We start from the raw sequence: 16,827 nt of genomic DNA on the forward strand, positions 1-16,827 counted from the left end.
GCCAGACTCTGCCTTTTCACTGTGAAGTGAGATACCTCCATCTGGTTGCCAGACTCTTCCTTTTCACTGTGAAGGGAGATACCTCCATCTGGTTGCCAGACTCTGCCTGTTTCACTGTGAAGGGAGATACCTCCATCTGGTTGCCACACTCTGCTTTTTCACTGTGAAGGGAGATACCTCTGGTTGCCTGTCTGTTCACTACAAGAACAGGGCTGACTCCGAACAGATCTCTTTCTTTCTTACTATCTTGAATCTGAACCTGAGGTGAACTATTCATTGTTCTATTGTTCTTCCTAAACTAACGAATGAGGTTAGCAAATATCATCTTGGTGGCAGTGTGGTTCACCTTTATGAGGATGGCAATGGTAGCACACACACACACACACACACACACACACACACACACACACACACACAGCTTATAGTCAGCACATTGATTAACTGTGCATGTGCACATATGTGTGTGTGTGTGTGTGTGTGTGTGTGTGTGTGTGTGTGTGTGTGTGTGTGTGTGTGTGTGTGTGTGTGTGTGTGTGTGTGTGTGTGTGTGTGTGTGTGTGTGTGTGTGTGTGTGCCACAGTGTGACTGTGTGTAAGCGGCCAGATTATCCCCCTGCTTTACTGAGCAGAGGCTGTGGATGTGGGTACAATATGAGGGCTTATTAACTAATTAAAACAAAAAAATACAGACAGAAGGGTGGAAGACAGAGAGAGAGAGAGAACATATGTTTGCCATGAAAATAAAGCCATTTGAATTGAAAAGAGGGAGAGGGAGAGAGAGGGAGAGGGAGAGAGAGGGAGAGGGAGAGAGAGGGAGAGGGAGAGGGAGAGAGAGCGCGAGAGAGAGAGATAACGGGTTAGGGGATCCATTATTATAAGATAATGTGGAAGACAAAAACAGCAGCATCTCTAAACAGTAAAATCTCTAAACAGCAGCATCTCTAACAGCAGCATCTCTAAACAGCAGCATCTCTAAACAGCAGCATCTCTAAACAGCAGCATCACTAAACAGCAGCATCTCTAAACAGCAGCATCACTAAACAGCAGCATCTCTAAACAGCAGCATCACTAAACAGCAGCATCACTAAACAGCAGCATCTCTAAACAGCAGCATCACTAAACAGCAGCATCTCTAAACAGCAGCATCTCTAAACAGCAGCATCTCAAGCATCTCTAAACAGCAGCATCACTAAACAGCAGCATCACTAAACAGCAGCATCTCTAAACAGCAGCATCACTAAACAGCAGCATCTCTAAACAGCAGCATCTCTAAACAGCAGCATCTCTAAACAGCAGCATCTCTAAACAGCAGCATCTCTAAACAGCAGCATCTCAAGCATCTCTAAACAGCAGCATCTCTAAACAGCAGCATCTCAAGCATCTCTAAACAGCAGCATCTCTAATCAGCAGCATCTCTAAACAGCAGCATCTCTAAACAGCAGCATCTCAAGCATCTCTAAACAACAGCATCTCTAATCAGCAGCATCTCTAAACAACAGCATCTCTAAACAACAGCATATCTAAACAGCAGCATCTCTAAACAGCAGCATTTCTAAACAACAGCATCTCTAAACAGCAGCATGTCTAAACAGCAGCATCTCTAATCAGCAGCATCTCTAATCAGCAGCATCTCTAATCAGCAGCATCTCTAACAGCAGCATTTCTAAACAACAGCATCTCTAAACAGTGGCATCTCTAAACAGTGGCATCTCTAATCAGCAGCATCTCTAATCAGCAGCATCTCTAACAGCAGCATCTCTAAACAGCAGCATCTCTAAACAGCAGCATCTCTAAACAGTAGCATCTCTAAACAGCAGCATCTCTAAACAGTAGCATCTAATCACAGGCATCACCTTGCAGACAAACAGCAAAGAAACATTATTAGCATGCCATTACTATAGCAGTAAGTTGCGAGCATAGCAAGGATTTGGGGTTGGATATGTGATGCTAAAAGCATGCCACCGCTAAGTCAACTGTTGAGTTAGGTTAGCAAAGGAGACTTATAACTCACAGACAGCTGGGCTAGCAAACATTATGTGTTGTATAGGAGACATATTTTACTGCTTACAGACACAGCTTAGCTATCAAAGATTATGTGTCGTATAGGAGACAGATCACTGCTTACAGACACAGCTGAGCTATCAAAGATTATGTGTCGTATAGGAGACAGATCACTGCTTACAGACACAGCTGAGCTATCAAAGATTATGTGTTGTATAGGAGACAGATCACTGCTTACAGACACAGCTGAGCTATCAAAGATTATGTGTTGTATAGGAGACAGATCACTGCTTACAGACACAGCTGAGCTATCAAAGATTATGTGTTGTATAGGAGACAGATCACTGCTTACAGACACAGCTGAGCTATCAAAGATTATGTGTTGTATAGGAGAGAGATCACTACTTACAGACACAGCTGGGTTTCTTGGCTGACCACTGGTTGTTCTTCTGGCAGGTGATGTTCTTCTTCCCCACCAACTCAAAGGCAGGGAGACACTCAAAGTGCAGCCTGTCGCCGTGGCGGAAACCTGTCCCCTCCCGCTTGCCGTAGGCCGGTATCCCTGGGTCGCCACAGCTGCCCTGGTCAATCTCTGAAGGGAAGAGACACACAGATTGACAGGTAAGATAGTTGCCTAAAATCACTGGTGGCTTTCCAGGTAAACTTTCAACATTTCAACTCTATTTTCCTAGACTAGACTGTAATTTATTTTGCAAACACACAGAACAGATTATAATATCTTGCTATGCCTGGAGAAGTGTTTCACATATAGACAGATGAAATACTAAGTAACACCAAATCAGGTCAAAGGTCAAAGATGACGCTTCTCACAAAATATTTGACAAAAATCAACGGTATCAATGGTTCTGTGTTGTCTTTTTTGCAAATAAAACTGAACATTTTCTCACACAAGACAGGGAGACTAGTGGTTAGAGTGTAGAGGTGGCAGGTAGACTAGTGGTTAGAGTGTAGAGGTGGCAGGTAGACTAGTGGTTAGAGTGTAGGGGCGGCAAGTAGCCTAGTGGTTAGAGTGTAGAGGCGGCAGGGAGCCTAGTGGTTAGAGTGTAGAGGCGGCAGGAAGCCTAGTGGTTAGAGTGTAGAGGCGGCAGGTAGCCTAGTGGTTAGAGTGTAGAGGCGGCAGGTAGCATAGTGGTTAGAGTGTAGAGGCGGCAGGTAGCCTACTGGTTAGAGTGTAGAGGCGGCAGGTAGCCTAGTGGTTAGAGTGTAGAGGCGGCAGGGAGCCTACTGGTTAGAGTGTAGAGGCGGCAGGGAGCCTAGTGGTTAGAGTGTAGAGGCGGCAGGTAGCATAGTGGTTAGAGTGTAGAGGCGGCAGGGAGCCTAGTGGTTAGAGTGTAGAGGCGGCAGGAAGCCTAGTGGTTAGAGTGTAGAGGCGGCAGGGAGACTAGTGGTTAGAGTGTAGGGGCGGCAAGTAGCCTAGTGGTTAGAGTGTAGAGGCGGCAGGGAGCCTAGTGGTTAGAGTGTAGAGGCGGCAGGGAGCCTAGTGGTTAGAGTGTAGAGGTGGCAGGGAGCCTAGTGGTTAGAGTGTAGAGGCGGCAGGGAGCCTAGTGGTTAGAGTGTAGAGGCGGCAGGTAGACTAGTGGTTAGAGTGTAGAGGTGGCAGGTAGCCTAGTGGTTAGAGTGTAGAGGCGGCAGGGAGACTAGTGGTTAGAGTGTAGAGGCGGCAGGGAGCCTAGTGGTTAGAGTGTAGGGGCGGCAGGTAGACTAGTGGTTAGAGTGTAGAGGCGGCAGGTAGACTAGTGGTTAGAGTGTAGAGGCGGCAGGTAGCCTAGTGGTTAGAGTGTAGAGGCGGCTCTCTCTCTCTCTCTCCATCTCTTTCTCTCCCTTCCTCTTCCTTCTCCGTTGTCTTTTCCACCCAGTCAGAACCCACATAGAACACACACTCTCTCTCCTTCTCTCTGTATCTGCCTTTCCCTCTGCATCTCTCTCGGTGTCTCTCTCGCGGTGTCTCTCTCGCTCTCTCTCGCTCTCTCTCTCTCTCTGCAGGTGCACTCCTCCCTTCGCTGTGTGAAAAACACTCTGCCTGCGACGAGGAGCTGACGTGCACTTTCACACGCTGACCCACATTCTTTAGTCTTTACACACACACACACACACACACACACACACACACACACACACACACACACACACACACACACACACACACACACACACACACACACACACACACACACACACACACACACACAGACTTCATTCCTTTCATCATCCAATGATTTATGCAACCCTCACTCTTCCCCTTCCTGGTTTTCCAGGGGTGCTACAGATGGAATCCGGAGAACTCCCGGTGAGGAATCTGTAGCGGAACATCGGAACAGGAAGCAGACGGGACAAATAAGCCCATCCATCCATCCAAGGAAGGAGGGTAGACTCTAATGAGCTTTTAAAACACACCAGGGGATCTGAAACTGCGAGATAAATCCATGGCTGACTTAATGACCATCATTTTATTAACACATATTTAGAGTCTACGGAGATTAGCATCCTAAGGGACTCATCAGGTCCATCACATATATAGGTAACTGTAACCCTCCTGTTGTGTTCATTTCATGTTAATTAGTTCTGTGTTCCCGGTCCAAAATGACCGCCCCATTACAGCTGATTATAAATCTATAATGATACATATATTATCACCTAATGTTGTGTTAGATCTTTTTATCAACTTAAGTTCTTCTGAACATTACAAGTTTTGAACTTCTATTTGTTATTTATGGCCTGTAGGCCTCATTGACCTAAGCTCATACAACTCGTTATTGAGTAAAAAAAGCATAATGTATGGATTATTTTGACTATAACAAATACTCAGATGAAACATATTGTGCTATTTATCACAGACGAGTTTGTGTCAAAGTTTAACAAGGCCTCTCTCCTCCTCACCAGTGTCATGATCAAAGATATGACCACGAGCCTCACATACAGTATATCGTTTGTCAATGTGCTGCCACAGAATGAATTGTGAGCAAGGCTTCAAAAAAAACTTTATATACACCAGAGCTGTGAGAAAAGTTCAAAATATTATTGAAACAATGTTGCGATTGTTTGTGAGAATGCCAACAGGTGTGGTTCCCGTGGGGGAAATATTCTATTGGGGAAAGGTTCCCGTGGGGGTTGCCATGGAAGCCAAAAAGGGGAGTGAGGTGTGTGTGTGTGTGTGTGTGTGTGTGTGTGTGTGTGTGTGTGTGTGTGTGTGTGTGTGTGTGTGTGTGTGTGTGTGTGTGTGTGTGTGTGTGTGTGTGTGTGTGTGTGTGTGTGTGTGTGTGTGTGTGTGCTCAAAGACACATGCATGTGGGGGTCTGGGAGAGGAACTGTGTCCATCTGATGAATGGGCATGTGCCTGAACTCAATTTTATACACTAATTGTTGTCTCACCTATTTGTTTCTAATGACCGGTCATTTTTGACCGGGAACTCCACAGGTGTACAAAAGTTAAATAAAACACCCAAAATGTAATGAAAATTATCCAGATGTATGTTGTGTGTTCAGATGCCCTGTGTGGACAAAGTCATGGAACCTGATGACAATCAGAGTAAATTAACTACCTTTTTCAGAGAGAAAACTTGTAAATCGTTCCAATTCGACCAGAACACAGCAGGAGGGTTTTAATGTGATTCTGTGGATTTTTATCTTTCTGATGTAACGGCGTTCCTCCTCCTCTTCATCCGAAGAGGAGGAGCAGGGATTGAACCAAAATGCAGCTTCTTGAGTTGACATGATTTATTTAAAGAAAAGACGAAAACACGAACTTCACTATAAACTAACAAAACAACAAACGGAGTAGACAGACCTGGACGACGAACTTACATGAAACACGAAGAACTCACGAACAGGAAAATGACTACACAAAATGACGAACGAACGAAACAGTCCCGTATGGTGCAACATAGACACAGACACAGGAGACAACCACCCACAAACAAACCATGTGACCCCACCTACCTTAATATGGTTCTCAATCAGAGGAGATGAACACCACCTGCCTCTAATTGAGAACCATATCAGGTACCCATTCACCAACATAGAAACAGAAAACATAGACTGCCCACCCAAACTCACGTCCTGACCAACTAACACATACAAAACTAACAGAAAACAGGTCAGGAACGTGACATCTGATTTCTTGTGTAAAGTCACTATGGGTGTCTTGAGAAAATCAAATGTACTGTTATCATTATTCATATTTATATGATTTATATTATTCATATTAGTCATAATATTAGTATTCACATTCATGTTATTAATAGTATTTTTAGTATTCATATTCATATTATTCATAGTATTCATATTATTCATATTATTAGCATTAATATTCATATTTATATGATTCGTTTTAATCATATCATTAGTATTAGTATTCATTTTCATATTATTAAGATTATTATTAGTATTCATATTCATATTATTCATATTAGTATTCATATTCATATTTATAATATTCATATTAATCATATTATCAGTATTAGTATTCATATTCATATAATTCATATTATTATTAGTATTCATAATTATATTATTCCTATTATTCATATTATTAGTATTATTATTCATATTCATATTATTCATATTATTATTGGTGTTCATATTTATATTATTCATATGATTATTAGTATTCATATTTATATTATTCATATTATTCATATTATTAGTTGTAGCATTATTCATAATCATATTATTATTATTATTATTATTATTATGTTTTATTATTCATATTCATATTCATATTATTATTATTATATGTTTTATTATTCATATTCATATTATTATTACTATTGACATTCATGTTATTATTATTACTATAAATATTGCTATTATTATTAATTGTATTATTACTATTAATATTACTATTATTGTTAATATAATTTGTATTAATATTATTATTATTATGACTGTTGTTATTATCACTATTCCTAATATTATTATTATGATTCATATTATTATTATTATTATTATTATTCGTATTATTACTGTTATTATTATTGTTACTATTCATATTCAAATTCATATTATTACTATTACTATTCATATTATTACTATTATTACTAATATTTATATTATTAATATGGGTGGTCTCATTATTGTGATTCAGAGTGGTGATGGTGGGATGGGTGGTTTCATCACTGGGTTTGATATCCATTCATCCATTTCAAGATGCTTAATACTAATAAATAGATACACGTTTCTTTCCTGAAACATGCATTGTTTAAAATTATCATAAAGTAAAACATTTTTGAATTACCCACAATCCTATTTTTTTTTGTTGCCACATTGCAAGTTGTTGCAAGAACCTTAAATTATTAGTTATTATTATTAATTATTAAATCACTTAAAATACTTAGTTGCATTTTTGGACAAATTTAATTAACAAATAGTGAAAGGACGTGCATTCATGTGTATGAAGTACAGCTGAAGTCGGAAGTTTCCATACACCTTATCCAAATATATTTAAATTCAGTTTTTCAGAATTCCTGACATTTTATCCTAGTAAAAATTCCCTGTTTTAGGTCAGTTAGGATCACCACTTTATTTTAAGAATGTGAAATGTCAGAATAATATTTGAGAGAATTATTTATTTCAGCTTTTATTTCTTTCATCACATTCCCACTGTGTCAGAAGTTTACATGCACTCAATTAGTATTTGGTAGCATTGCCATTAAATTGTTTAACTTGGGTCAAATGTTTTGGGTAGCCTTCCACAAGCCTCCCACAATAAGTTGGGTGAAATTTTTGCCCATTCCTCCTGACAAAGCTGGTGTAACTGAATCAGGTTTGAAGGCCTCCTTGCTCGCATACGCTTTTTCAGTTCTGCCCACAAATGTTCTATAGGATTGAGGTAAGGGCTTTGTGATGGCCACTCCAATACCTTGACTTTGTTGTCCTTAAGCCATTTTTCCACAACTTTGGAAGTATGCTTGGGGTAATTGATCATTTGGAAGACCCATTTGCGACCAAGCTTTAACTTCCTGACTGATGTCTTGTCCACATAATTTCCCTGCCTCATGATGCCATCTATTTTGTGATGTGCATTAGTCCCTCTTGCAGAAAAGCACCCCCACAACATGATGCTGCCACCCCGGTGCTTCGCGGTTGGGATGGTGTTCTTCGGCTTGTAAGCATCCCCCTTTTTCCTCCAAACATAACGATGGTCATTATGGCCAATTTTGTTTCATCAGACCAGAGGACATTTCTCCCAAAAAGTACGATCTTCGTCCCCATGTGCAGTTGCAAACCGGTCTGGCTTTTTTATGGCGGTTTTGGAGCAGTGGCTTCTTCCTTGCTGAGCGGCCTTTCAGGTTATGTCGACATAGGACTCGTTTTACTGTGGATATAGATACTTTTGTACCTGTTTCCTCCAGCATCTTCACAAGTTCCTTTGCTGTTGTTCTGGGATTGATTTGAACTTTTCGCACCAAAGTACGTTCATCTCTAGGAGACAGAACGAGTCTCCTGAGCTGTATGACGGCTGCGTGGTGACATGGTGTTGATACTTCCGTACTATTGTTTGTACAGATGAATGCGGTACCTTCAGGCATTTGGAAATTGCTCCCAGGGATGAACCAGACTTGTGGAGGTCTACAATTTTTTTTTCTGAGGTCTTGGCTGATTTCTTTTGATTTTCCCATGATGTCAAGCAAAGAGGCACTGCGTTTGAAGGTAGGCCTTGCAATACATTCACAGGTACACCTCCAATTGACTTAAATTATGTCAATTAGCTTATCAGAAGCTTCTAAAGCCAATACATAATTTTCTGGAATTTTCCAAGCTGTTTAAAGGCACAGTCAATTTAGTGTATGTAAACTTCTGACCCACTGAAATTGTGATACAGTGAATTATAAGGGAAATAATATGTCTGTAAACAATTGTTGGAAAACTTACTTGTTTCATGCACAAAGTAGATGTCCTAACCGACTTGCCAAAACTATAGTTTGGTAACAAGACATTTGTGGAGTGGTTGAAAAACGAGTTTTAATGACTCCATCCTAAGTGTATGTAAACTTCCAACTTCAAATGTATGTGTTGGTTGTAATTCTGAGTCAATTCGGCAAAGTCAATTACCCCCTGATAATTTTGTACAGTGCAAGGTACTTAATTGTTACCCAGAAATGATTTGATATATTGAGATGAAAACGGCTACATTGGATCTTAAAGTTAGGATGTGTATGGTTACAACCAAAACAACCTGATGGTTAAAGGGTTATATTCTACTCCCAGAAATAAAAATCATGACACTCCTGTCAATTTGGTGAAAGCCTATGTTCTAACACGGGTTTAAATCAACACAATTTAACTTCTAAGTGGTCCGTTTGTAAAAAATCATGTCATGGTGTAGGATTAGATTAAAACAATATCACATTTCATAACGTTTTTAAAAACAAAAGACCTGCACTCCATATCACTGAATCAGCCAATAGATGATAGGGCATACTTGTCTTGAACACATGCATCCATTTATATAGGCATGACTAAGTAGATATTTTTGTCTTAAATGTGCTCAAACTAAACAGTGTACCAAATTATTCAACTCAGTTCTTCCTTCAAGTATCATCTCACAATGGGCCCTGTGGAAAATGTAGGAAAGGGCAATTGTTGCTATAGCAACATACTCTGCACTCGCTCTGGGACGAACTACGAGTTCAACTCGGTGAGAGACTACTAAATTGATTTTGCAGTTTGTTGAACTGATTTTACAGCTAAAATAAATGCTGATATTGACAACGGTATTACTGTGCGTAGCTGCGTTGTCTAGCTTGCTACCTAGCCAACCAGCCCAGGGAGAGCATTGCATTGTGTGTGTTAAGAAACCTCTCTCTGGCACTGGGAGAGACACAAAATTGGGTTTCCATTCACTCGCCCAACTCACCCTGTTACTGCTGAGGTAGACTACCATCCCCCACCTCACCTTGTTACTGATGAGGTAGACTACCATCCCCCACCTCACCTTGTTACTGCTGAGGTAGACTACCATCCCCCACCTCACCTTGTTACTGCTGAGGTAGACTACCATCCCCCACCTCACCCTGTTACTGCTGAGGTAGACTACCATCCCCCACCTCACCTTGTTACTGCTGAGGTAGACTACCATCCCCCACCTCACCTTGTTACTGCTGAGGTAGACTACCATCCCCCACCTCACCTTGTTACTGCTGAGGTAGACTACCATCCCCCACCTCACCTTGTTACTGCTGAGGTAGACTACCATCCCCCACCTCACCTTGTTACTGCTGAGGTAGACTACCATCCCCCACCTCACCTTGTTACTGCTGAGGTAGACTACCATCCCCCACCTCACCTTGTTACTGCTGAGGTAGACTACCATCCCCCACCTCACCTTGTTACTGCTGAGGTAGACTACCATCCCCCACCTCACCTTGTTACTGCTGAGGTAGATTTCCATCCCCCACCTCACCTTGTTACTGCTGAGGTAGACAACCATCCCCCACCTCACCTTGTTACTGCTGAGGTAGACTACCATCCCCCACCTCACCCTGTTACTGCTGAGGTAGACTACCATCCCCCACCTCACCTTGTTACTGATGAGGTAGACTACCATCCCCCACCTCACCTTGTTACTGCTGAGGTAGACTACCTGTTTACCAGTTATGGAAACACCTGTTTACCAGGTGTAGGTAGGACTATTTAACATGTCATTATGGAGACACCCTGTTTACCAGGTGTAGGTAGGGCTATTTTACATGTCATTATGGAGACACCTGTTTACCAGGTGTAGGTAGGACTATTTAACATGTCATTATGGAGACTCCTGTTTACCAGGTGTAGGTAGGACTATTTAACATGTCATTATGGAGACACCTGTTTACCAGGTGTAGGTAGGACTATTTAACATGTCATTATGGAAACACCTGTTTACCAGGTGTAGGTAGGACTATTTAACATGTCATTATGGAGACACCTGTTTACCAGGTGTAGGTAGGACTATTTAACATGTCATTATGGAGCCTCCTGTTTACCAGGTGTAGGTAGGGCTATTTAACATGTCATTATGGAGGCACCTGTTTACCAGGTGTAGGTAGGACTATTTAACATGTCATTATGGAAACACCTGTTTACCAGGTGTAGGTAGGACTATTTAACATGTCATTATGGAGACACCTGTTTACCAGGTGTAGGTAGGACTATTTAACATGTCATTATGGAAACACCTGTTTACCAGGTGTAGGTAGGACTATTTAACATGTCATTATGGAGGCACCTGTTTACCAGGTGTAGGTAGGACTATTTAACATGTCATTATGGAGACACCTGTTTACCAGGTGTAGGTAGGGCTATTTAACATGTCATTATGGAAACACCTGTTTACCAGGTGTAGGTAGGACTATTTAACATGTCATTATGGAAACACCTGTTTACCAGGTGTAGGTAGGACTATTTAACATGTCATTATGGAGACACCTGTTTACCAGGTGTAGGTAGGACTATTTAACATGTCATTATGGAAACACCTGTTTACCAGGTGTATGTAGGACTATTTAACATGTCATTATGGAGACACCTGTTTACCAGGTGTAGGTAGGGCTATTTAACATGTCATTATGGAAACACCTGTTTACCAGGTGTAGGTAGGACTATTTAACATGTCATTATGGAGACACCTGTTTACCAGGTGTAGGTAGGACTATTTAACATGTCATTATGGAGACACCTGTTTACCAGGTGTAGGTAGGGCTATTTAACATGTCATTATGGAGACTCCTGTTTACCAGGTGTAGGTAGGACTATTTAACATGTCATTATGGAGACTCCTGTTTACCAGGTGTAGGTAGGACTATTTAACATGTCATTATGGAAACACCTGTTTACCAGGTGTAGGTAGGACTATTTAACATGTCATTATGGAGACACCTGTTTACCAGGTGTAGGTAGGACTATTTAACATGTCATTATGGAGACAGTAGGTAGGACTATTTTACATGTCATTATGGAGACACCTGTTTACCAGGTGTAGGTAGGACTATTTATATTGGTTCGAGCCCTGAAAGCTGATTGGCTGACAACTGTGGTATATAAGACCATATACCACAGGTATGGCAAAGACCCACTTTAGTAAGTAGTTTATAATAGCAATAAGGGGGTTGTGGTACAGTATATGGCCAACATACCACGGCTAACGGCTGTATCCAGGCACTCCGTGTTGCGTCGTGTCTAAGAACAGTCCTTAGCCGTGGTATATTGGCCATATACCACACCCCCTTGTGCCGTATTGCTTAATCATAGCAGTCAGACGAGTTAAATCGACATCCATTGATGGAAAATGATCTGGCGAGTTTAACAAGGGCAAATTATCTTTTCTCTTGCGACATAATCAAATAAATGTATTAAGTCATGTCACAGCTTGCAATAATTATTATTTTGAGGAAAATTTTTGTTTATAATGTCGTTAGAAGTTCAAACAATATACCTTCTTGATTGACTCGATAACGTTACGGAAAAATAGTTTATTGTATAAATACTCTTCTCTTGCAATGAAAAAAATTGTTAATTTTATAGTATAAAGTAAAATCCTCATGTCCTGGTTACCAAGACGGACGTCGAATTTCGGGAAGTCTGGCTATGGGGGGTCTGGCTATGGGGGGTCTGGCTATGGGGGGTCTGGCTATGGGGGGTCTGGCTAGGGGGGGTCTGGCTAAGGGGGGTCTGGCTATGGGGGTTCTGGCTATGGGGGGTCTGGTTAAGGGGGGTCTGGCTATGGGGGGTCTGGCTAAGGGGGGTCTGGCTATGGGGGGTCTGGCTATGGGGGGTCTGGTTAAGGGGGGTCTGGCTATGGGGGGTCTGGCTATGGGGGGTATGGTTAAGGGGGGTCTGGCTATGGGGGGTCTGGCTAAGGGGGGTCTGGCTATGGGGGGTCTGGCTATGGGGGGTCTGGCTATGGGGGGTCTGGCTATGGGGGGTCTGGCTAAGGGGGGGTATGGTTAAGGGGGGTCTGGCTATGGGGGTTCTGGTTAAGGGGGGTCTGCTTAAGGGGGGTCTGGCTATGGGGGGTCTGGCTATGGGGGGTCTGGCTATGGGGGGTCTGGCTAAGGGGGTCTGGCTAAGGGGGGTTTGGCTATGGGGGTTCTGGCTATGGGGGGTCTGGCTAAGGGGGGTCTGGCTATGGGGGGTCTGGCTAAGGGGGGTCTGGCTATGGGGGCTCTGGCTATGGGGGGTCTGGCAAAGGGGGGTCTGGCTATGGGGGGTCTGGCTATGGGGGGTCTGGCTATGGGGGGTCTGGCTATGGGGGTTCTGGCTATGGGGGGTCTGGCTAAGGGGGGTCTGGCTATGGGGGGTCTGGCTATGGGGGGTCTGGCTATGGGGGGTCTGGCTAAGGGGGGTCTGGCTAAGGGGGGTCTGGCTATGGGGGGTCTGGCTAAGGGGGGTCTGGCTATGGGGGGTCTGGCTAAGGGGGGTCTGGCTATGGGGAGTCTGGCTATGGGGGGTCTGGCTAAGGGGGTCTGGCTATGGGGGGGTCTGGCTATGGGGGGGTCTGGCTATGGGGGTTCTGGCTATGGGGGGCCTGGCTATGGGGGGGCTATGGGGGGTCTGGCTATGGGGGGTCTGGCTATGGGGGGTCTGGCTATGGGGGGTCTGGCTATGGGGGGTCTGGCTAAGGGGGGTCTGGCTGTGGGGGGTCTGGCTGTGGGGGGTCTGGCTATGGGGGAGGGGTCTGGCTATGGGGGAGGGGTCTGGCTAAAGGGATGAATGTGCAAGTAGAGATACTGGAGCAAAACAATAAAAAACATAACAGGAAGAGGTAGTTGGGTGGACTATTTACAGATGGGCTGTGTACAGGTTTAATGATCTGTACCAACACCAGATCAATGTGGAGCTATATACAGGAAGTACCAGTACCAGATCAATGTGGAGCTATATACAGGAAGTACCAGTACCAGATCAATGTGGAGCTATATACAGGGAGTACCAGATCAATGTGGAGCTATATACAGGAAGTACAAGATCAATGTGGAGCTATATACAGGGAGTACCAGTGCCAGATCAATGTTGAGCTATATACAGGAAGTACCAGTACCAGATCAATGTGGAGCTATATACAGGAAGTACCAGTACCAGATCAATGTGGAGCTATATACAGGGAGTACCAGATCAATGTGGAGCTATATACAGGAAGTACCAGATCAATGTGGAGCTATATACAGGGAGTACCAGTGCCAGATCAATGTTGAGCTATATACAGGGAGTACCAGTACCAGATCAATGTGGAGCTATATACAGGGAGTACCAGTACCAGATCAATGTGGAGCTATATACAGGGAGTACCAGATCAATGTGGAGCTATATACAGGAAGTACCAGATCAATGTGGAGCTATATACAGGGAGTACCAGTGCCAGATCAATGTTGAGCTATATACAGGGAGTACCAGTACCAGATCAATGTGGAGCTATATACAGGGAGTACCAGTGCCAGATCAATGTTGAGCTATATACAGGAAGTACCAGATCAATGTGGAGCTATATACAGGGAGTACCAGTACCAGATCAATGTGCAGCTATATACAGGAAGTACCAGATCAATGTGGAGCTATATACAGGGAGTACCAGATCAATATGGAGCTATATACAGGGAGTACCAGATCAATGTGGAGCTATATACAGGGAGTACCAGTACCAGATCTATGTGGAGCTATATACAGGAAGTACCAGATCAATATGGAGCTATATACAGGAAGTACCAGATCAATGTGGAGCTATATACAGGAAGTACCAGATCAATGTGGAGCTATATACAGGGAGTACCAGTACCAGATCAATGTGGAGCTATATACAGGAAGTACCAGATCAACATGGAGCTATATACAGGGAGTACCAGATCAATGTGGAGCTATATACAGGAAGTACCAGTACCAGATCAATGTGGAAATATATACAGGAAGTACCAGATCAATGTGGAGCTATATACAGGGAGTACCAGATCAATCTGGAGTTATATACAGGAAGTTCCAGATCAATGTGGAGCTATATACAGGAAGTACCAGATCAATGTGAAGCTATATACAGGAAGTACCAGTACCAGATCAATGTGGAGCTATATACAGGAAGTACCAGATCAATGTGGAGCTATATACAGGAAGTACCAGATCAATGTGGAGCTATATACAGGAAGTACCAGATCAATGTGGAGCTATATACAGGAAGTACCAGATCAATGTGGAGCTATATACAGGAAGTACCAGATCAATGTGAAGCTATGTACGGTGAGTACCAGATCAATGTGGAGCTATATACAGGAAGTACCAGATCAATGTGGAGCTATATACAGGAAGTACCAGATTCATGTGGAGCTATATACAGGAAGTACCAGATCAATGTGGAGCTATATACAGGACGTACCAGATCAATGTGGAGCTATATACAGGAAGTACCAGATCAATGTGGAGCTATATACAGGAAGTACCAGATTCATGTGGAGCTATATACAGGGAGTACCAGATCAATGTGGAGCTATATACAGGAAGTACCAGATCAATGTGGAGCTATATACAGGAAGTACCAGATCAATATGGAGCAATATACAGGAAGTTCCAGTACCAATGTGGAGCTATATACAGGAAGTACCAGATCAATGTGGAGCTATATACAGGAAGTACCAGATCAATGTGGAGCTATATACAGGGAGTACCAGATCAATGTGGAGCTATATACAGGGAGTACCAGATCAATGTGGAGCTATATACAGGAAGTACCAGATCAATGTGGAGCTATATACAGGAAGTACCAGATCAATGTGGAGCTATATACAGGAAGTACCAGATCAATATGGAGCTATTTACAGGAAGTACCAGATCAATGTGGAGCTATATACAGGGAGTACCAGTACCAGATCAATGTGGAGCTATATACAGGAAGTACCAGATCAATGTGGAGCTATATACAGGAAGTACCAGATCAATGTGGAGCTATATACAGGGAGTACCGGATCAATGTGGAGCTATATACAGGGAGTACCAGATCAATGTGGAGCTATATACAGGAAGTACCAGATCAATATGGAGCTATATACAGGAAGTACCAGATCAATATGGAGCAATATACAGGAAGTTCCAGTACCAACATGTTTGTGTAACATCAACTTTTACTGTGATTGTTTTCAATTAAAATGGTCAAAAATAATCAAAAATAAACAAAAATAGCTTCTTAAATAAAATATTCACTAGAACTGAGTGGTCGGGGTGTGGGAGGAGGAGGGGAAACCTGAAAATGCCAGACAGGTCTCTAACTCTATTTCTTATTGGTCTATTAATTAATTTACTGGTGATGTCACCAGGAAGGCCAAATCTCCATCCGACCAGAGGACATCATCATAATACAAGGTAAAGTCACAGTGTTATTCCAGCCTCATAGAAACTAAAGAAATACAGAAAAATCACGTTTTTGACTGGGCATTGAACAGACACACATACAGTCCACACACACACACACACACACACACACACACACACACACACACACACACACACACACACACACACACACACACACACACACACACACACTGAGACACACATACACATAAAAACACACTTCTCACAGTCTGTGAAGATGAGAAAGATGGGGCAAAGTATATATTTATTTATTTATTTGGGGGGGGGGGGGGACTTTGGCCACTGACATCCCTGAGAAAACCCCAAACCATCGGATCAGGAGAGAGCTTACCTTCATAAGACACCTTGAAGCCCAGAGACCCGCTGGTGTCGTCAGTCTTGAAGTTGAGCCACATCTGATGACTGGTGCTGACCACCAGGTCTGGAGTAGTGGTCCCTGACAGGCTGCAGGAGACACGGGGGGAGATGTCTTTGTGTT

At 42.8% G+C, this 16,827-nt stretch overlaps 1 protein-coding gene across 1 annotated transcript in view; it reads right to left on the minus strand.

The window, feature by feature from the left end:
- Positions 1–16,827, minus strand: part of csmd2 (CUB and Sushi multiple domains 2) — an 899,615-nt gene that overhangs the window by 468,557 nt on the left and 414,231 nt on the right. Inside the window, exons 12-13 of the mRNA XM_071373664.1 lie at positions 16,681–16,793; positions 2,410–2,592 (exon numbers count right to left, since the gene is read on the minus strand). Coding sequence (XP_071229765.1) covers positions 2,410–2,592; positions 16,681–16,793 — 296 coding nt within the window. The remainder of the gene's footprint in view (positions 1–2,409; positions 2,593–16,680; positions 16,794–16,827) is intronic.

Source organism: Salvelinus alpinus, chromosome 29 (assembly GCF_045679555.1).
Source record: "Salvelinus alpinus chromosome 29, SLU_Salpinus.1, whole genome shotgun sequence".
NCBI lineage: Eukaryota > Metazoa > Chordata > Actinopteri > Salmoniformes > Salmonidae > Salvelinus > Salvelinus alpinus.